The sequence below is a fragment of the Anser anser genome (assembly GCF_964211835.1).
Source record: "Anser anser genome assembly, chromosome: 20".
Classification (NCBI taxonomy): Eukaryota; Metazoa; Chordata; class Aves; order Anseriformes; family Anatidae; genus Anser; species Anser anser.
The window spans coordinates 2,543,635-2,566,718 of NC_139741.1; the positions used below are offsets into that span (position 1 = coordinate 2,543,635).

Genomic DNA, 23,084 nt, shown 5'->3' on the forward strand with positions numbered 1-23,084 from the left:
TAGGCAAACATCCACAGCGATAAAAATTTACTGATTTCTAAGTACTTTTGGAAGCTTATTAGTTTCAGACTACCAAAAGCAAACACCTTATTTAGTGGAAGCATAGTTTCCTGTACAATACTATGGAAAGAACATTCTTATCATTCCTGAAATATACTTGAATTTACAATGAACCTCAGTAATTCTACTCAGTCTATACTTCAACACAGAAGGTTCACAACTGTTAAAAAACAACTAAAAAACACCACTACATTAAGACATTTGTTCTTTTTGAACTATACTACTGAATTCACAACTTCATATTATAGGGATAAATTAAAACTTACTTTGCATTTTGATACACTGACAGAAGTAGCTGAAATTTCCCCAGAACGTGACTTGTGGCTTTCAGTCAACATTCCTACAAAGATTTCGCTATCTGTATCTGCCCGAATACCGATGTACATAAATAGCAGGACGACTATTTTTGTGAAAGTGACAATCAGAAGAAAACACTCAGCTTAAGCTGCGAGAAGCAACATAATGCGCTGAAGTGTCATGGTATTAAACTTCAGCTACAACGAAAACATCTTCTGGAAAGAAGCCACCTGATGGTCCCTGCTGCGGGGCGGGAGCCTGGCACTGTCTGCGCTGCCTGTGTACATGGCAGCACAAAACCCAATTCCCTCCACAAATTCAAGGGTTCAGATAACTGCACCCCAAAAGATTCTTTAATTATGAACTGAAAAGCTAAAGTTTAGACATCCACTATTTATATTTTTACAGACAGGACATCTAAACTCTTTTTTTTTTTTCATTCTGAATAAAGTCTTGTTTCTAATGGCACTATCGTAAAAATCTTAAGCACATTAGTTTGTGCTGTGCATAAAGTGATGTGCCCTTTCTGGATCACGAAAGGTGTTTGTTTCCATGGAGAACGTGTGGGAGGAGGGTAGCAGAAGGCAGTGATTTTTCACTGTAAAATCCATGTCAATACTATGGCTAACAGATCAAATCATCAAAAATCATACAGCAAATTCTCTCCCATTTCTAACACAAAACATAAAACTAATACAAAAAAAAGTCAAGAAAAACGCAACTTAAGATCTGTTTTGAATCAAAACATTTTAAAATGAGGCCTGCCTTATATAAACATTTTCATCTAGCAGGCTCAAAAATGCTTCACACCTTAGTAAGAGTATTTTATATACAGGCAGTCCTGGAATCCTGAGATTTCGGCTGACTACAAGGTGAATTCTATCAAAGAATGGTAAAAGGTGAGTACAGCTTGGCAGTCATACGTGAATTCTTAGTGCCATTATGACCAAATGGTACTGCAAATTGTTGGGGCTACCTAACTGGATGTGAGAGTCTCCAGCCACAACTGCTGGGAGTCAGGGAAGTTTCTGAAGTAACAATCACGCCTGGACATTGTCTGGCGACGTCTCAGAGAAATCCTGGTCAGACAATTCCGCAAAACACCAAGAATCAAGGCAAAAATTCTAGAAGATCTACCCAAGCTATTCTAGAGAAGTTATTTATTGTCTGAGCACTGAGATCCCTCTCAAAATAGAAATTCCTCACATCCTAGATCATTGTATTTCAATTTCAGGGCTTCTAAGCTGCATCCTATTCAGAGGTGCAGGCTGGCTGTTTCCTTCTGGAACCCAGCTCCACACCTCAGGCAAGAGAATTTTTAATACGGTAATAGCCTTCTGCAACCACCTTGGTTTTAGGTGTACTCCCAATGTTAACAATTTAAGGGCTGCAGCGAAAGCAGATCTTTGAAGGCAAAACCAAAGATTGGCCTCTAAAACCCTGCCATCATTCAAGAATAAATGATCGCTTAATCTCTATTGCTACCATCAAAAAAAAATGCTCGCTTCCTTTTTTAAATATTAAGGTGTAGCTCAGGTAAGAGGCTACATGACACAGAAGAAATAAACCACTGTATGGAATACCTTTCTTTTCAACAGAAATTAAAGAAAGTTCCAATGCCTCTACTTACGAGCAAATTACTACAATTTTTCTTAGCTTTAAGATCAGTCTACTTTTTGATACATTGAATATTAATAACTCAAGGCATGCCAGCTTTAGTTCCAAATGATTATGACCGGTTAATCATTTTGCAATAATACATACAAAGAAACAGAGATAGCCCAATAAACTGTGAGCAAATTATATGATTTAACAAAGACTGTTTCTATATAATTACTGCTTCTCTTTCAGGAATATTGTTGCTGTTTTAACTGCAACCAAAAAATATCTCATTGGGATAACGCAGAGTAATTATTAGTCCACTTAGTCAATTCCATTTAATATAAAGCACTTTCACACATTCAAAAATTAAATTCTGCATTGTGCCCCAAATTAATCTTTAATTAAGAATATTACAACCTTAATATAGAAAATACTAGTATTAGTTACAAAAAGTCAATTTCAATTTTTCAAAGGTTTTTAAGAAAACTTTTATACAAACAAGTACAAATATCACCTTAACTTTCATAGGCTTTTGCGAAATAGTCAATTTCATTGTAAGGTTCTAAGTGACTACAGACAATTAAATAATTGTTGATATAAAACCACAACATTACCAATTTGGAAATAGATTTTCTATTACACATGGATATACTTATGTTAATTGTAAATCTGTTTCACAATGTTACTGCAATTCATTGGTTTTTCCGCTTACTGTAAAATACAAGAAACGTACAATTCACTACATATGAATTATTTGCTGGCAAATGAGTAAATGAGTATTCCGTAAGTTTGGAGGAGTGTTACTGAGTTTGTGCTGAAGAAAAAGAATGATCATTGCTTGCCTCAGCAGCAGGATTTTTACTTACTCTTAAAAAAAAAAAAAAAGAGCAATTATCAGAATACTAGAAAAATAATGATAATAAAGAAATACTTATTTTAAATGTATGACCTCAAAATAACAATTGGTAGTGCTCGTAGGCAATCGTTTCAACAAAGGATAGTCCTTGACTGCTTTCTTTACTGTGCTCATGTATTATCATCTATTCTTCTATATCTCCACCAAGTCATGTGCATTGTGTTTTCTATAGTACTGCGACTGAAGGACAGCCTTTGTTACCTTCCCCGCATTTTCATGAAATTGAGATAAGAAATGCCATTTCAAAGCAACAGGTGTCCCAGTTTTAACTTTACCATTGTGGTGTTTGGTTTTTTTTCTATTATTCCTCGCAGAACAGTTGAAAAATTATCTAGAAGGTTAAATGCATTTAAGTGTTTATGGCAAGTAAACAGTACCTATAATCACAACTTACCGGCCTGGGCAAGGACAGATTTGCTCCATACCAATGGTAAAGTGCTCTCCAAACTGGCTCTGGTACCATTATGTAGTCCTTTCCTTCAATCAATTGCGGTGATCGCTTTAATCTTCCACCCTCCATTGTTAATGATGCAGCCTTTCACACAAAAAGGCATTTTGTCAAATCTCAAGTGCAAAAAATAGTATACAGCTACAACAATTCTAGTTCATGAACATAGAACCCTTTTTAATTATTAAAGTACTTTTAAGTTGCAATTAGCAACTGCTTTTCACACCAAAGACAGTTTGTAAATAAAACAAGAACTAATGCTAATGTTTCACTATTTACTATTTCTCTAAAAGACTGTCCATTATAAAAGCCATATTATGTTTCTCTTTTGTGTCACCTACTCCAACAGCTTCAAGTTTGGCATAGGAAAACACAATCTATACTCATAGAGTATAGTGCTGGTCTGTGATTTATGTTTTGCTTCCATGAATACTGGAAAAAAAAATTTTTTTGTTCAATTTAGTTAACTATTTTCTGTTTCCATGCAATAGGAATAAGCTATTATATTTAAGTTGAAAACAATGAAGTTTTAAATTATAAAAACATTTTATAGTTAATGTTTAAAGTTGTATTCATAAAAGCCTTCTTTAATTGCAAGCTTTGTGAAGCTATTTAAGAACATTTTAAATATTTCTCTTCTAACCAAACACTCAATAAGTAGCCTCATAAGAATATCACATTTTTTTCCTCTTAAGAATTAAAAATAAACTTTCTTATACAACAAAGCAGTTTAAATGTTTAAATTTAGAACTAAGCCACTAGCTGAAAAAAGCAACACACAAAAAGCTGTGATAAAACTATGTTAAAACATACTTTTCCTATATTTGCATGAGTCAGGTGCATTTACCTTCACTGGTTCTTGCGTTACAAGGGGTTGGTTATCAATAGCTCCTGGTTTCTGAGGATTAAGTTGTAGCAAAGAATTCCCGTTGGTTCCAAGGAAACACTGGTTATTGTTGTCTGAAGTATTATGCTGCCTAGCGAAACATACATCAGTCCCTGGTGTGCCAGGGTAAAGAGCATCTGTAACAGAATGTGAAAAAAAATCTCCATTTCAGTTAGTGATTCCATCCACAAAACATTAATGGATCAGTTAAACTGTGATATCCTTTTTTAAAGGTCATTGAAGCAGTCTCCTGTCCTTCATACTTCAGTAAAATATGCAACTCTTCCTAACTATGGAGTAACAACTATATTAGTGCTCTCAAAAAGGTGACTAAGTGGCTATATGAATTCTACTTATCAAAGCAGACACTTACATAAATGCTGGTATGTTAACAGCCTGACTAGGTTTGCGTGAGCAAATGTTCTTGGCATTTGCTTGTTTTCTGGATGTTTGAACGTCAAACTTGAAAATCCTATATACAAAATTGAAAATATAAGCAATAATGCTCTATTTTTACTTTTTCTCCTTGAGAAGACTTTTTTTCTTATAGAACATCCTTTAGTTATTCATATGATAAATCTAAACTTCAACTTAAAGAAAAAAAATAAAGAACCTTTAATCTAAAACTTGTTTCCCTTCCTGACTTTTCCCCTATTCTTCACCCTGAAAAGGGTTGTGTTAATTTATTGTTCAAGTTACAATTTTAAAGCACAGATTTGAAAAGACTAGGTGCGATATTCAGCTGTCTTACAAGGAAAAAAAAAAAAAAATTTCAAATTCTCACAAGAACCGATTGAAAACCACCACTAAAATCTCTCTTTCTTTCACAAAGGTGGCTCCTAGAATGTACACAAGCTCACTTAAATGACATGCCCCGTAAAATTAAAGATTGCTTTTCCCTATTTTTTTCTTCTCATCTTCACAGTAAATGAGGCAATCTCATTGCAAGACATACTACAATACCAACTAGAAATAAGCCAGAAATAACTTAATGTGAGTAGGGGAAATATATCACTCAGAAAATAACTTAAATGAAAAAAATACCTTTAAAATAATTCTGGAAACTAATCATAGGACAAAAGATGAATTGTTGTTTAAATGAGACCGCCTATTGTTTCTCTGTGAGAGGCTAAAAGTTCCTAGTAATCCACTGACATCCACATGTAGGACACTTCTGCAACCTAAACTTTGTTATCTTTTTGTCTGGAGGAATCCATGCAGCACGTAGTTTCTCAAAACTTGTTCTACAATAAACCTCCAAGGAAATAAGATGTTATGCTTACTGCTGCTAGTAGTCTCTGAGGCTTCTGATGCAGTAGAAATATTATCTGAAAACTTTTCTTCTGTTGCACTGAAGTAATTAAGACCTCCCATTTTGTCTTCTCCCTGTTCTGAAGTATTGGCTGCAGCAGCTATGAGTGAATTCTTACCTCCACTCAAGACAGATGAAGGCTCTATCACAACAGGGTTTGCATCCTAAAATTGGTAGGCAAGTAAAAAAGTTATTTATAAGCTAGTATCAAACACTTAAAAACAATCAAACCCATCACCAAAATTTGTGTAACCACTTTCACATACCACAATAAACTTCACAGAAAAAACCTTTCTACATCTACAGATGAAAACTCTTCAGAGAAAAAACTGCCCAAATTGTTAAAGCAATGGAATACTCTTCTGCACAACATAAAAATGGTGAAATATCAGAATTACTTTCTCTACCTAGATACATAAAAAGGCAACCATTTTAGACAACTATTATAAGAGACTATAAATATTTGAAGATTGGTCCCTGTTGAATTTTGTATGGTCAAACGAGCAGCACGCAGAAGAGCAAAACGCCTTCTTCTCTCAAACCTGGATCAATTTAGTTTTCCCTAATTTCCTGTTTTGATCAGTCACAGAAACATCTTAGTATCAGAAGAGGATGAGAAATAGAAACTGATGAAACTACAGACCACAATTACCTTGTTATTAACGGATTTATTACTAATTAGGATTACCATGATTAAAGGTTTCCTGTGCTATGCAGGATGTAAAAGAGTTCACATTTTATTCCTTCGTAGAAGCAGCATTGTGAAGGCAATCTGGCTGACACTTTGGCAAAAACAAAGGTGAAGAATGAAATTTGTGTCCCCTATAAGGGCAACTTTGCCCAGTACAGACAAAATGTAAGAAGAATCCTATCCAATTTAGAGCACTCAACAAGAAGCTTCAATAAATGAAAAAAGAAGAAAAAGGGGATTAACTGAGCTTCAGAGGAAAACAAATAACATCCATGCAACGGACACCATTGTAACAACAGTGGAAAAAGGGGTGTTTCCTGTTTTATACTGTCCCCTATTTATCACATCATTAAACATACTATCTTGTCAAATAACAAAACTGTGCAGTAAAGCACAATATAAAAATAAGACTAAAATGTGCATTAGAATAACAGTAATCATTTATATGGTTCCATGGAAATTCCAGTGCTCTCTTTGCTCAAGAGGCAGACAGAGTGACTAATGGCATTTTGCTATTATGCAAAGCAGTAGGTATGAAGTCACATGCACGTCTGAGTACTCCTAGTATAACAAGGATCAGATTGCCTAGTATTTCAGTCATTTAAGCCATCATTTGTCCAACTAATTGTACACAAAGAATGACTGTAATTACGTTATTTAATGCATACATTGCAATTTTCTAAACCTTTTTAGTTATTTGATTTTTTTTTAAATCAAATACTTATGTGACACCTTATAACCATATACAACTCTTCTAAGAAATAGTTTATATTCTGGCATTCTTGGTTGTGTCATCTGCAAGGAGTATTTATCTCCATCTTAAATAAATTTATTAAGCATGCTTTCTTTGGCATGGACATAAAAGTCACATAGAAGCTTTAAATTGAATATTTTAGTTGGAAGGTCTTAAAGAGCACCATGTAACATAAGGTTTTAGCAGGACTCCTTTGATCATTATCAGGTATTGGACTACTTTTCATCATTGCCTGCAAGTCAGATTATATCAATACCCTCCCTTTGCCTGTCCAAAAAAAACAGACAGTATGCATTTGTGGCACAGGAACCATGCCATGGTCCTAAAGTGCAAAGTCAAAACCAAAACAAGTAGTTTTATTATCAAATGGGACAAAAGACTTTAGGGAAGTACTATTGGGAGAGTACATTTTTACTTCAAACATGTTTTGACAATTAGGAATGCTGAAACAAAACAGAAAGGTGACAGTTTAACGAAATTGTAGTGAAAAGTTCACTGTGACACAATGATTCGGCAAAACAATTCTTTTCCACTCTTTTTTCATTAACACATTCATACACACAAAGAAGTCCCTTATTCAGTATACAGTGCTATTATACTTACGTATTTGACATATTCCTTCCACTGGTGCCACCATGGCATTGCAATAAGAAACCAGTTGTGCCCTGGCTGAAGGCCGTATCTGCTTTCCCTTTCTAACCAGCCTCTGCGAACAGTGAACAACGTGAAGTATTAGTTGAAAAAGGGAAGTTAAAATCCTTCTTTTGAAAATATTAAAAGGTGATTCTGAAATCTGTTAAGGATTCAGAGCAAAAAACTCACCTAATAATCTGTCCTTCTTCTTCTGGAGTGGCAGGTCGTAGCCCCAAAACTATATGACACACCTGGAAAAAGAAATGCAATTTTTATTAAGAGTTGCACAACTGTGAAACACGCATTAGGTAAATGATAGAAAAGAATAACTTTAATTGGACTTTTCAGAAAATTCTTTTTTAGCTATGTAGCAAGGTAAGCTATAATCAAACAAATCACTAAACAGAAACATTTGGAGCTTTGAGATTCACAACCCTTTTCCACTGTTAACCAAAGATGCCGAGAATATCAAATGCTCCAAGGCAAATTAAGGTGATTACAAAATGAATTTTCATTACTTTCATGTCTAAGAAAGGCACACAGTATGAGAGATCACAGCAACTGACGAGGACTGGATATACGAAAAGTTAGGACACATTTATGTACTGGGCAGATGAAAGGAAAAATGAAGATAATGCAAGATGGTGGAAAGGGATAAGCTGAAATGGAAAGAAGTGGTTGCAAAAGGGACTGCAAGGAAAACTAGCACACGAAGAGACCAAGGGAGAAGTTTAAAGCAGTCCAACCAACAGGTCACCACGGAAAATTTGGTAAAAGCTGCTCTCTAAAAATCGTTTTCCTTCCTCTTTTCTTTCTTAACGCCAAAAAATACACGAAGAAAAAGGCACCACCCTCTAAGCCAGCTCCCCATTTGGGTGGGCTTTCACTCTGAGTGCAGGACAGCAGTCCCAGACAACGTTTCCCTCCCCTCTTCCTAGCAAAGCTGCCCCTGCCTTGGCTGCAGCCCGGCGTGTGGCTGGTTTCTCCCAGCAGCTCCCAGCCGCGGGGCGTGCAGCAGGGAGCCAGGAGCGCGGGGACGCGGGCTGCAGGGGTCTTTGTTCCCCGTGGCAGGGAGGAGGGTCAGCTGTCTCATCTCCAAGACGTTTGTCAAATTGGTTGCTACTCATAACATGATTTATCGTCTTTCCCTTACATCTCTTTTGAGGCTACCAATTTGCATCTCAGCTGGAGCTTTCTAATGACTGGTGAGATATCTTATTTAAATTTATATTACGGTGTGAGAGACCATTTCTCATTCTGAATAAAACAAAGGCCATTAGTTGCTGGGAAGCAACAGATTTTCCAGCACACACAACACAGCTGGCTCTGATGTTTCCTTTTAAGTCATGTTACACTGGGCTAGTATCAGATTCTTCACATAAACTCCCCCTGCTGCAAACAAACCAATTTGTTGAAAAGCTTTCCAAGGCACTCCCCTCAGACTACTTAGCTTTTCTGTCTGCAGATGAGACACAGAAGCTCATGACAGTTCAAATAAATGCCCAGACAAATCAATGGCAGGCTGTCCTGGGCGAGCACCCTCTTCAGCCTGCAGCATGAGATGAGGGTGCCTTGTGTGATAAAGGTATCAAAGGAAATAACAATAAATGAAACCTACGATGTCTAAAAGGAAAACGTGGCAACTGACAGAAGAAAAAATACTGTAAATGCGACTTGCAACAGGAAATGTGTAACAAAAATTGCAACGAATCATTCAGGTAAATGTATTAAACGTTCACTCATTCTACCCCTGACATCACGTACCTATTTGTCAGTTAACCAACTTTAAGTTGTGGTAAGATAGTTGATTTTAGACATTTCAAAGATAAAGACAGCCATTCTTGAGAAGGTTGCAATGTAAGCAAAAGCTGATGCTATCAGAGAAAAAAAAAAAACTGCAGAACATTCTGATTTTATTCTTTCCAGCTGTGGTATAGCCACAGAATGCTCTCACTCAGCCCAAAGTTCTAAGAAAAGTATAGTTCCAAATATGATTTAAAAAGTAATCTAGGGCTATACACTGGAGAATCAGTAGTATGCTATTCAATATTAACTTAAAAAAAATCACACAGCCTCTTTCTGATGAAACACTTTCCTGGTAAACCTCCTGATAAAAAAGCGGGCTGGAAGTGAATACTAAATTAGGGTAAATCTCAAGGCTCCATTATTATTATTATTTGAATTCAAAGTATCTAGTTCTGTGGAATACAGGTAAGGAACAAACTGCACTGAATGAAAACTCTTAGGGTTTTTTTTTCCTGCACAAAGTGAGCCAGCACTAAAATATGACTATTTTAAGGATTTTAAAAAACCCCATTCAAGCTCAAGTAAAGGCAAATTCAGCGCACAATTAATCCTCAGCTTGTGCAACACAATAGTGATATGATATCACAGCTTTCAAGGACTGCTCCATTAAGAAAGCAATGAAAGGTTCCTTAGACAGCTTTAACAGAAAACGTAAAGGGAAAGTGGTTGTAAAGAGTTAGCAATACCTTTGCTCATTTCCTGTGTCCCTTGGCAAAGATTTGGAAGAACAACCATTTAAAAACACAGCCTTTTTCTAATGGAAAATCTAACTGCTGGTACACTTGAAATTTTTCATTTCATGAACAGTACACTACATTCACTTTAACAAATTATGCTGTAGGCATCTCCATACACTGAAAAGAATAATAATCAAATAGAGAACCATCCCGTCAAGGTCACGTGCACTCGCAGAAACACGAACGTATTGCAATAGACAACACTGCAAGCACGTTGACACGAACGCTGACGCTGCAATTCATGGCCATGCAAAAAGCTGGGAAGTTAATCACCATATTTTTCAAGTTTAAATTTCTTCTAAACATACCTGAAAAAGTAGATTTAAAAATTCATTGGCAAGAGCACTCTTCACACTCCATATCTGGTAGTCCTCCAGAGTGAGGTGTCCAAGCTTAGTTAAAAGGAGTAACAGGAAAGGGGAAGGATAAACCAAACCATTAACCTATTTCTATTAAAATGCTAATTAAATGTGCCACACAAGGCACGGCAAAGATAAGTGTTTTGAGAAAAATTAGCATCTACCACTCTTACAGTAAACCTTGATCAAATAAAAGAAGAAAGATGCAGTTCTCATATAATTTTCAACGCAGCAAACCAGAAAGCCTGGAGATTACACAGGTCAAACTATGCACAGCGTGTAACCTTTGCTCCTGCTCTACATCATTCAGATTGAGTTACTCATGCTCAACTGCAGTCATACTTCCTCAAACCATGAAAGCAGAAGAAGCAGTACATGGCTGGTCAGAAGCACTGTCATCCTCTGAGAATTGGGCAAAACAATTGCAGGTCAAATCCTCATGATCTTAACTTACAACACAAGTCTTATTAACTGGCAATCACCTGTAAAGTTACACTAGCATAACACTGGCCAGTATCTTCAGCAATTACTTTCTGATTTTCCATAACTCAGGGGCAGTAACAATCTGAGTTTTTAGTATAATTCATAGCCATTTTTACAGCACTGCCAGCTAGTCCACCTCTTCTCACACACCATTTCTCCAGAGTTCACAGGTCAAAGCTAACATATGAAGAGAGGTTAAGTAAAGTAATTTATGTAATTACTGCAACATCAGCTCTTTTCAGCACTACATTCATGACGTTCTACGAAAGATATTCCAAAGAGTCTTCTTTTTTAACTCTTTGTGGAGATGAGACTGCTATTATAAACTACCCTTTATTAAAAGGGCAAACAATAAAAACCTCAAAAGACGAAAAGAGCTCATTGAAGCTGTATTTTCTACTGCTTTGGTAATAAAAGAATTCAATAAAATATTTGCCTGCCACTTTGTAGAAGTACAAGCAGGCAAGAGAACTATTGAAGAAGTAACTAAGCATTTCTAGCCATTCTTTATAGCTTTTCTCAAACTATTTACAGTTTTCAGATACTCTTCCTCTAATAATTAGTGAAGCAGAGGATGATATAATGGAAACAACTGTCTCTATATTGTTTGCAGATAATGGTGCCCATCTCAAAAAAACATAATTAAAGATTTACACACAGTGAACTATAAAGCACAGTATAAACTATTAAGATTTGTTGCTCTGTCATGACAGATGCCTCCATAGTTTCACAGATATTTAGCTCTGAAACAATACTGTGAAATATAGTTCATTGATTATATACAATATTATTTACCAAAAACAGTTTAATAATGATAATGCCTAAGTAACCACTGAATTAATGCAGTTGTTCCAGCATAAAAGGATAATGCGTCTTTTCATATAGCATAAAACATGAGATACACTAATGTACTACCCGTTTTTTCATTTTTAACATGAAACAAAAAACATTCTTCAGAAAAAGGCAACCATCAGATTCAAGAGGTATTATGCATCGCAAAGCCTTATAAAAGGTATATGCTTCAAATTAATTTCATTTGGTTTAGTTCTGTATGTAAAAATGGCTTACAAAATTGAACATGTTTTGTAACAATTGTGGAAAATGTTAATGGAAGATGGACATTTCTTGAAAGATTCTTTTATTGACACACCTCTGCTTTAAAGAAAGCAGAAGACTTTATTATTATTATTATTATTATTATTTATAAACTGAAGATACCATGATATAAAAATGATAAGGAAACAGCAAATTCCTACCTTTGTGTTATCATGCATATTCAAAATATCTTCTACAATTTCAGACAGATCCATGTCCAATTCCTTGGCAAACAAAAGGATTAGAAAACAGATTTAAATTCTCAAAGCACTCTCTGGAGCTGTATGTGTTCAGAATAAAAATATAACCATCAGAAATGTTGATGATACCACTATGTAATTCACAATTGAGTGCTTCCAGACAGTTGCACTTTTGTACCTAAGGTTTCTTCATATGAAACAGCATACATTATAGTCAAATAATTCTATTTTGGTTAATGGCAGGGTAAAGTTATGCAAAGTAAGTTACATCCAGTTATCAATACTCCTCAGTTAAGATAGTTTAAGGATGCCTGTATTTCACTGAAACAGCGTTCGAACATCATTCACATCTGAAACATGACATTTATTCCTACTTTTGAAGAATGACTTTAGGAAACAGAAGCAAGCGACTAAGAAAAATATATGTAACTTACATATATTAATTTGTAACTTACATACATTAATAAATGTAACTTACAGGTATTTTATCAGTACGGTTATCCTTCCAGACTTCTAAAAGTGCAACCACCATTTCTTTAAGTTCCGTGCGAGACAGCACACCATCCCGGTCAATGTCAAAAACCTTGAAGCAAACTGAGGGAAAAAAGGAAATTACGTCTGTATGTTAGAACTACTCAACAACTTTTTTTTTCTTACAGAATGTAAGTCTGCAGAGTCACAAGAACATGATTTAGTGCTGACAGTTTTGATGAGGCAGGATGCATGTGTGTTAGCGAGGAAATGGAGCAGCTGTGTTTAATAAACTGAAATCTAGATTCCTGCAATTTTGTGCTGTGTTTTCTGATGTGACTTAGCAGGGAACATATGTGCATACAGAAACTTCCAGTCAATGCCTTTAAGTTCCAGCAATATGGCTTTGGAAAAGTGTGGAATGAAGGTATTTCAAAACTGAAGAACCTTGCAGGGAGACAGCTAAAACTGGACAGTAAACAAAATATACTATTTAACCACAGAACACTGCAAAATAACTTCTGAAGTATGCTTTTTTTCTCCAAACAGGCTTATAATTATATGAAGCCATGGATAAGTTATGAAAATATACAGAATTCAGTTTAATTGTGCTTTATAAAAGGAGGCCTTCATACTTAAACATTTTTTTTAAACTTCTGAAGTCTGTCACCTTTCACAGATGCACACTTATGTGAAAGGAATTTCTAAGAAACTGGAAACAACTGAACTTACTTGTTTAAACTAAAAAAGTTCTCTAAAATTAATAGTTAACATTCTGCATACTTACATTTTTGTCTTTCTGCCAAGGGTCCCCTGCAACATGCTGAGAGCCCACAGGAAATTTCTTTAAAATCTATGTGATTGTCTCGGTTTTCATCAAAGGCATTAAACAAACCTGCAAACCACAGAAGCATCTCCTGTTACAGCATCTGACTGAAACAGTTGACAATAATACTTAGCATTTATGTGAAGTGTTAATGGTTTACATTTGCATGGACAAGTACAAACATTTATGATTGTAACATTCTTAGCAAGTGTAATAAAGATAATGAATCACTACTAAGACCATTGTAAAGATGAATTAGATCACTAGTGTGGCTAGACAAAGGGAAACAGAGTTTAGGAATCCTAAACAGATGCCTTACTCCACACCTTACATGTAATGGCTAATTTATAGAAATGTGCATTTAAACCAGCGTGGTTAGAATAAGCATTTTTCACAAAAGCTAAAGGATCAAAAGAGTAAAGGTACTCAGATGCCAATAATGGCTTTTCCAAAACACAACAAGCTCATTTTGAAAATCACTGAATACCTTTGCAAATTGGGCCCTAAGTGAGTTAGGAGTTTCCATTACACTGGCCTTCAAATGATTTGAGTTTATTCATTCCACACATATAACATTTTTGATCCCATAAAAAGTTAATGACTCATTCAGAAAACATACAGAATGTGCAGAAACGATTCAAGTTTCCTCATAACAGCTGTGTAAATTTGTATTACTTAGCATATAAAACACACTCACTAGCAACAGGATATGGCAATATATCCCTATTGAATTGAACGTAAGTTCTGGTGTTCCAGCAGCTTGTATCTACCAAATGATAATTATCCATTTTCTACTTACTACTGAGACTTGTCAGAAAGGCTGGCCATTTGGTGATAAAAGAAAACACCACTCTAAGACTGGACAAAAATCTAGTATGGAAGTAGAATGTTACTTAATACTCTTATTTTATGCAGTAAATGACAATTAGACAACTATAACCTCCAGTTATTACCAGAGTGGCTTCAACCTGAACGGCCAGCTTGGTTATTAACATGTCAACATCGCAAAATCCAAATCTCCTGACCAGGTTTTCTGAACAAAATCTTCCTGGACGTACACCGTTAGGGAAAACTGTTTCATGAACTGCATGGCACAACGTCTGACTTGCCTGCTGAATTGTTGATTACCAGATGAAATTCATATTTGTTGTGTAAAAATGATTACCTATTTTCTCTCTTTCAGGGACAGCAACATGTTTTGTCACTTCACAAAATCTTAAGGAACCCAATGAAAAATGTTAAGCAACTACAAGAGAAAGTTGTATAGAAGGTCTCCCATGCGTCCTGGCAACTGCTAAGAATGCATGAAGTACCACTACCTTCGTCCTTCCAGATCTCACAACAAATACAGACAGTGAAATGACTCTCTCTAATTCAAGCTTAAAATACATTTAGAAAAACCTACAAATTTTGAAGCCCTAAAACTTGTACGTCAGGAGACAACAGGATAGCAAACACCACAGCAACATCACTTCCTGGCACGTTTCAACAAAGTTGCATACCTTCACTCAGAGATGGATGAATAGGAGGCGAAACCAAGGGGGCAAATGTTTCTAAATCGAAACGTCCAGTTCTTGATTGAGCTTTTAGCAGCCAGTATCGTTTTTCAAGATCAATGATGTCAGATTCTTCCACTGTATAACCAACACAAATAAAAGAAAGTTTTGGTAACATCTGGACTGTGTTAAAATTCGGCACTAAATAAAAAGCCAGCATTATTTTGTCACAAAGAGAATGGTGCTAAATTTTTTATGCTTGATTTCTGTGTTTAAAAAATAAAAAATACAAGCTGTAAAGAAAAGGTTTTATTATTACTTTGCTTACCTAAAGAATCATCTTAACTATTCAATATCTAAGAGCTCGACATCAATAATACATAGAAGTACTTAGAAGTGCAGAAAGGAACTTTGCCTACTCCTAAAGGTTCCAGCGATCTCTTCTTTTTCATATATTTCTTCTTGATGAATTGAACAGGTAGATTATATGTGCAATATCAGTTTGCAAAACTAACCAATATTTAAATTTCTAAAATACATGTAAAATAGCATTCAAAAAATTAGTACTTGGGTTCTCTTGAAAAATTCCCATTTTAAATTTTTATTCTACTTATACAATAGTGTCTAAATGTCACATTTAATTTTAGCTTTATTTCAAAATATATATTTTATTTTACTTTGTTATTTATAGTACAGATGCACCTAGAAACCCAGTCAACCTTGCAGAGTGATTATACAAACCTAGAAGAGACTTTATACTGAGGAATTTATAATCTAATATAAATCGGGGGGGTTAGCAAAACAAGGTGTTAGGCAAAGGTAAATAAGAAGTAGGCAGAGGGAGAAGTGTTTTCTTTCAAAACATACAAAGGCCAATTTTTTTTCCAAGTTTTAGGGGTCTGTCAGCTTTATCTTTGAAATTAAATGTATATAGAAAATATTGAGTTTCTGCTCCAAAATACTTTTAATCTTTTTACATATGCAAGTGTGTCACAATACTGCTTTAGGTCAGTGTAAATTAATTGGTTCTCTAATAGATACGTAATGACAAAGCTGTCTATATTAAGCACCACTACGTGTGATCCCATTCCCAGATGGTTCTGAGCCTTTAAATCCATGCCAGCTTTCTAATAGGTTTAACTTGAGCTATTTGGCCTGGTTTAGTCTACAGAAACAATAATAATCCTGTAAGGCTTAAGAAAAGATAAAACAAGTCACATGTCAAATTAAAATTGTATTGATTTTTTCCTACGTCGGTCATTAAGAATAGTAATTTAATCAGAATAGTAACTTAGGTAACATACAACGAGCATGAACTAGTTGTAACTACCCAACGGGCACGTAATATTATGCCCCACAAGTTTCACAAACTATACAGTGCTGCACCCTCAATCAGCAGAAAGCTTGGAAAATTGTTAACAAAAGTTGAATATCTGAGGTGGAGCTTGAGGAGTGGGAAGGGATTGCATCTTCCTGTAAAGTACTTTTAGACAGCAACTAGCAAAGTAACATCAGCGAAAATATGCCCTCCTTTTGGTCTGTACCTTCAGCACAGGCCCGAGACAGACCTGACGCTAGCGTGCAGAACACCCACGCTACAGCTGCAGTTCAAGGGTCACGTATTTCTAACATAACTCCAGGCTGAACAGAGAAAACTTACCTTCCACTGAACCCCAGGCACATGCTGCAGCACCCTCGCTATTGTGCATTTACATGGTAAGTGAGATAAAGGAACGGATATAGCAGGAAAACTGAACTGATTTCCTTTCTCCTCTCCCTCCTTTCCAGCTGGATCAATTCCCTTATCTGGCTTACCATCTGCTGGCTCTTGGTTGTGTTGTAATACATATGGAAAGAGTAATCTAAACATATACAGGAATCCTACTCAACTACAAATCAAGAAGCAGTAATAGAATAGTTATTTCTTTGAAGGTCAGCATACAGAAATATCATGTGCCCAGATGCAGGCAGTTTTGTGAGCCTGGGCAGCGCACTGAGGTGTGACGGAAGGCACCTGGTACGTTCCAGGAAACGCAAGAGTGCCGTGACAATTTCAGGACACGCCTGTCCCCCAATGGTTCGCGTATCAACAGATGAGAGAAAATCTGCCAGATAAAATACACTTTCCCTCAATCTTGTTGCCTCAGCAGGGCCCAGCATGCTGCCGCACTGCCAAGGCAGAGCCTGCAGGACATCACGCTAGGACTGCAGCACCTGCATTCTGCAGGGGACACAAAAAGAAAAAAAAAGCATATCCATGGAGTTTCAAGGACAGAAATAATCAAAAATAAAACAACAACTGAAAGGTAAAAACTACTTTGTGGCACAGAAGCTTAAGTACATAAAGAGAACTACAGAAGTATTACGCTGCCCAAACGACAGCGTATGAAGGGCAGGTTTGTAGTGTCATTTAGAAGAACTGCACATACGTGTTATCGCTCTCATTAGCGAATACAAAGGCATTATGCTAATGTTCCTGAGGGTGAGCATACAAATCAGTTTGTTTCCTTTTAATCCATCTTTGACTAGCAAGAACAACAGACATGCCAGTTACACTTCATTCCTGAAATGATGCCACACGAAGAATATCCAAAAACCATGAGGAAGCTCACGTTGTCGTTACGGAAGAGTAACCCTGCAGAAACCTGTTTTGCTGGCAGGTGTGACATTTACCTTTAGTAAGTAAGAACTGAAAAAATTAGTTTTCTGACAAGGTAAAATATTCTCAAATGCCTATAGTAGAAGCTACTTGTACTCCACTTACTAAATTTGACAGTTTCTACAGTGCTACCTTTACTGCGTTATCGAGCTAATCTCAGAAAAGAAAGGTTATCCCAGAAAGCATCTTATCTGCGTTTCTGTCAAGGAGCGATTAAAATTATATTATCTTTTAAAAGACAGATTTTCAAATAATCACCTTCAAAATAATAACTGATAAATATTAACATAAGAAGTGCTACGTTGCTATAGCCAAGGTAAATCTAGCGTGTTGATTTTACTTTTCCATGCAAGAGCCAAACATTTTAGAAAGTAAAACTGATGAAGCAGGAAAGAACATTCTTTGCATTGAATAGACTTGCACAATTTAGGCTGAAGAGAAGTAAAAATATAACAAAAGAATATGACTCTTGGTAACAATAAATTGTAGCCTATTGAAATAGTTTCATTTACATAAAAGACAGAAAGATTTACTGGATGCAAATGTTTAAGTCTGGAGTTGCAAAGCCAGCTGTTAGATAATTTGATTTCTCCAGAGTGACTTTTCGCACATAATCTCGTAAATTGATCTCAGAATACGCAGTGCGCCATACGTTTCTCGTTACATCTAAACTGCCAGGAATCTTTTGCCATTTAGGATATATACATACAATCACATTTGTTACTGAAGTTTAAATGAAGCGTGATAAAAGCAGACTGTACTTATCATCCTAATGTGTATGCGCTTACCATACTACTGCATATGAAAAAGTGCCATCTTCCTCTAAAGAGGCTTATATCAAGTATTTTAACTTTTCAGAGTATAAAATTATTTTGCTCCTAATACCTGGTCAAATCACATCAGGTGGTGTGAACTGGGCTTTCATTTAGTGGGTCAAATTTTGAATAACTTAAGAAAAAATTTTAAAAAATCTTATAAATACAACAGATTCCAAAATGTCAGAACAGACTGGTTTTCTAGGCAAGTAATTATTCATTTTTGTCAGTTAAACACGTGATTATTTGAGGTCACACAGACATTATGCACCTATGAAATTTAAGCAGATACTACCCGTTTACTATTCTATGCTATTTTATCTCTCCTGCCATCATTTGTCCATTAAAATTACCAAAAAAAATCAGATCTCTAGAATTAATGATAGTGTTTTATAGTTCAATTCTCTAAGACTAGCAGTTAGACAAGCGCAGTGGGAGGAACGATAACGTCAAGCACGCATCAAACTGGAGTCTTCATATAGTAAAGGAAGAACAGGTAAATAACAGGTTTTCAGCAAAAACTGTAAAAATGAGTTAATTTAAAACCAGCCACTACACTGCGATTGACAAGCTGCAATAACAACAATAAACACTAAAAAAAAGCACCCTTCATTTTAATGCCATTTTCATGAAATATGCTCCCTTCTTAAATGCTACACAGGTAGCAAGCCATGAATATTCTTTCTTAGAAAAAAAGTAAAAACAGGTTTCCATTTCAGGCCTGACGTATTGCAATTCTTTGTAGCACCAGAATTAACCAAAGATTTGAATATATTTTATAAACAACCTAATTTTTACCTACCTAATGGCACAATCCTCTCTGGCTCACAGCAGTAGAAGCATACCATATTCCCAACATTTTAACTGCAACTTGCTTCGTTTTACTCCTCACCATGATACCCTCCAGGCAAAACCCCGTCCCCGGTCACCGCGAGCCCGTCATTGCGAGGGAGCCGACTCAGGACCAGAGGCGGACGGGCTGAACCACAACCAGGGTTTCTGCCTGAACGTGGCCGTGGGGCACTTGCAAATGAACGCATCGAAGGTTCTGGGAGCCGGGCACAGAGCTGCTTTGCAGGACATAAAATAACCTGGGAACTAAGAGGATAACGAAGTGGCAAGATGCAGATTAAGTGACACTGAGGCTTCTTCTTACTGGCCTACTGTGCTGAAATACTTCCATCTTTTTGTTTTCCTTTTCTTTTTTTTTTTTTTTTAAGTTAAAAAGAAAGGAATATGGTAACTTCAACCAAAATATTACATACAGTATGCCAGACAAACGCTAGAGAAACACTGTTCAGCTGAATATAGAATCAGTGCCTTAGGATGTGAACACATTGAAGAGGTCTAAAACACTGCAGTTCTCCTTAAAGCACAAGTGGTCACACATGTGGAAAAAAATAGCAGAGAATGAGATATATTCTTAAAGGCACCTTTAATAAACCCTAAATCTTCTGAACTATTTTCTCATGGCCTTCCTTACATCATCAAGGGATGGTGTTTCAATGTGGGCACCGTGACTGAAGTAGACAAGCTCCAGGACACACATTCACACCCAGACAGCCTTTCAGGATGGGCAAAGTGAAGTGATCGCTTGATTTTGCTTTCCTTTTACAGACTTGATCCTACCATAAAGCTCTACAGGTTTCTAAACCTGTCTGAGAGAAGAGGTTCCTTCCACAGCATTCAGTTTCATCTTCATACTGTTTCAACAACTCACTCCTGCATTTCAACCATGACATCTGGTTATCCAGGGCGTCTCTCATTTATTACGAGAAATTAGCAGTAACTATGTTCTAAAATATAATTATTATACTGATTAAACACTGTCTTACTGAACCTCAGGAAGAGCTATCAGAAAAGCAGGAGGATTTTGACAATTTTTTCCTGACGACAGAAGATAGTCACTTCGAAGGAGAATTAGGATGCTATTTAGTAAGAACTAAGTGACACAAGAACAGGGTAACGGAGAAGCACAAATTACATGGCCTGTCAGTTTGAAACCATCAACCTCTCATAAATGGGAGCATTCCCCCGTGGATAAGGACAGAAAACCCAACAATGTAAGCCCATCAACTGACACTGAGGTACACCAAAAAGTCCCAGCTGTAGAAAAGGCTACCACCACCTGTGTTGCACCTGAAGAATTGTGTCCAGCCAAGCGAAGGAAACCAGCAGGATCTCACCCTTCAGTTTCTCCTCTTCCTCTACATCCATCTGCTAAACCAAGCAGCAGAAAGCTCTGCTTTGCACCAAGCTGGGACTCAGATCCACTCTGATACTTAAAAGAGTGCAAACCTGCAGGGTAGGCACCAAAATGACATCCTCCAGACACCAAGAACTCTTGTATTATTGAATTACTGTGTTTGAACTTGAGGGTACCAGAGGAGATGAGGCGTTTAATTTGTAATTACTAAGGACAAATAATGATTTGCCGGAAATATTCTCCTGCAGAGAAATTCAGTGTTAGTAGTAGTCCTTGACAGGATTATCTCTGACTTACACGTTCCACTACGCTGCTATTCAATATGATGAAAACAAAGGTACCCAATCATACCACAAAACTGAGAAAATCCAGACTAGTGCTAGCGGTCACTGCCTGGTTTATGGAGAGACACCTATCATTTAAACTACTTTTTGGGAACATAGGTCCAAGAGACATTTACGTTATTCTGGTAGTTTTCAGATAAAATGACTCCTATTTATGATTTAAGTGAAATGGAACAAAATTTGATTAAAAGCAGCGAGTACATGCAACTTCCTGTAACTTCAAAGTTTAATTTCTAATTATGTATTGAGAAATAATAATTGAAGTCATCTGCATTCCGAAACAAATGTTATTTACAACTGAAAAATTAGAATTCCTTTGTTTTGCTGATAGCTCGGCTCATTAAACAAACGTAAATGGAGTCACTGGTGCCTTGCAACAGAATGTTCGCTGTCTCTCCTACATCAACGTTAATAACTTTCACTATTTTTATCACCACAATTTTTCACGTCTCTGACATATTATTCAAGATGTTTAATGGAAAGCGCACTGAGAGGAGGTAAGGCTTGAAAAGGGTCTGAAGCTTGAGCAAAGCCCTGCTCCGGGAGAGGGCGTGCTGCAACCCGGCCGCAGTCCGGCAGCCAGGGCATGAATCTGTGCATGCACTGGGAGGGGAGCCTTACTTATTAGTTTTCATTTGACAGTAAAATAAATTCTAAAAACTTTCACTCTTTCACTATATTCTGCTAGCAGCGTTTGCCTGGGTTTACTAAACAATTTCAGTTCCTTTTTCTCCCAAAAGGTAACTATTATCCTAGTTAAACGTACTAAAACCGAGCCTCAGTTTAGAGAGAAGGAGCTGTCATAACAGCTCGTACTGCTTCGTACATCCAGCTACGGTAAGATTACTTTCTTACTCTTTAGATGGACTTGACTAGATGGTAAATATCAGACCTAAAGCAAACCAGCAAGGCCCCAAGCATTCATATTTCACTGCAATTACTTCCAAGTGACCGAGCATTCTGATTTTCCTTACTTTTGCATTTATTGTATAAGATTCCTCTACTGCCTCAAATCACAGGGGAAATCATCAGACACATCATAAAAAGAAGCATTTGTCCAGACGTGGGGGAGGCTGGTTACTTCACCAGTTTGTCTTCTTACTACCTAAAATTGCTGTCGGTTTTCCACATCTGTCCTTTGAAGGGTATCGAGCTGCATACATTCTAACACATTACTAAATACATTGTTGTGTTTTTTTTTCTTTTAACAATATTTAGCTGGAAGATAACAAAAGTACAATACAGTTTAATTTTATCTAGTGGTTCAAACACAGCCCGTAACATAAGCTTTCCAAATGTGGTTCAGCACACCGAACCTGCAGACGCGGTACAGTTTGAAACATTTTACTGATGCAAAGATAAATGTAAGCTACATTAGTTTCCTGCATAAAATGAAAAGCTTTCTGATGTGTACCTGAAGATTCAATAATCACTTCAAACATTCTCAAATATTTAATTTTATTTCAGCTTTTTAATGCCAACAATGGAAAGCTTAAGTTTTCATTTAGTCCCACCTTCTTGACTGCTTATAAAAGTAATCTGCTGGTAAAGAAACATAAACACTACCAGCTGCTAGAATAGACTGAATTTCTCAGTAGTCTGGTACTACAGACTACAGCAACACTTTTTTTTTTTTCCCAGAACACAAGTGTTGTTGTTTTGTTTTTTTTTCCTTTGATGGTGATGTTATCTTTTGGCTGTGTTTTTTCTCCAGAATATATCGTTTGTGTTGAATCACCCAGCAGAGACCCGAAATTCTGCAAACACTTTTCATGAGGCTTTAAAAATCTGCTAACTTCTCCAAGAGAACACGTAGCTACACAAACTAGCACGTGTAGAGGAGCAACCATGCATGCATGCATGCTTCCCAGAAAGGAAAGACTAAACACTTTCTTGTGTAACATGATATACAAAATCAGACGCTGCAATACACAGGAGTGTTATGAAATTATTCTTAACTAACTTGATTAAGAGATTAAAACCAAACA

General features: G+C 36.4%; 1 protein-coding gene across 4 annotated transcripts in view; it reads right to left on the reverse strand.

Moving 5' to 3' along the window:
* USP32 (ubiquitin specific peptidase 32) overlaps positions 1 to 23,084 on the reverse strand; it is a 78,781-nt gene that overhangs the window by 21,968 nt on the left and 33,729 nt on the right. For 2 of the 4 annotated variants that reach the window (XM_083806807.1, XM_083806806.1), the window contains exons 6-15: positions 15,079 to 15,210; positions 13,538 to 13,645; positions 12,758 to 12,873; positions 12,241 to 12,303; positions 10,451 to 10,534; positions 7,789 to 7,850; positions 7,570 to 7,672; positions 5,640 to 5,685; positions 4,171 to 4,346; positions 3,270 to 3,410 (exon numbers count right to left, since the gene is read on the reverse strand). In XM_083806807.1, coding sequence (XP_083662933.1) covers positions 3,270 to 3,410; positions 4,171 to 4,346; positions 5,640 to 5,685; positions 7,570 to 7,672; positions 7,789 to 7,850; positions 10,451 to 10,534; positions 12,241 to 12,303; positions 12,758 to 12,873; positions 13,538 to 13,645; positions 15,079 to 15,210 — 1,031 coding nt within the window. Of the gene's footprint in view, positions 1 to 3,269; positions 3,411 to 4,170; positions 4,347 to 5,492; positions 5,686 to 7,569; positions 7,673 to 7,788; positions 7,851 to 10,450; positions 10,535 to 12,240; positions 12,304 to 12,757; positions 12,874 to 13,537; positions 13,646 to 15,078; positions 15,211 to 23,084 lie in introns of all 4 variants that reach the window. The other 2 variants (XM_083806805.1, XM_083806804.1) reach the window with 1 other exon arrangement.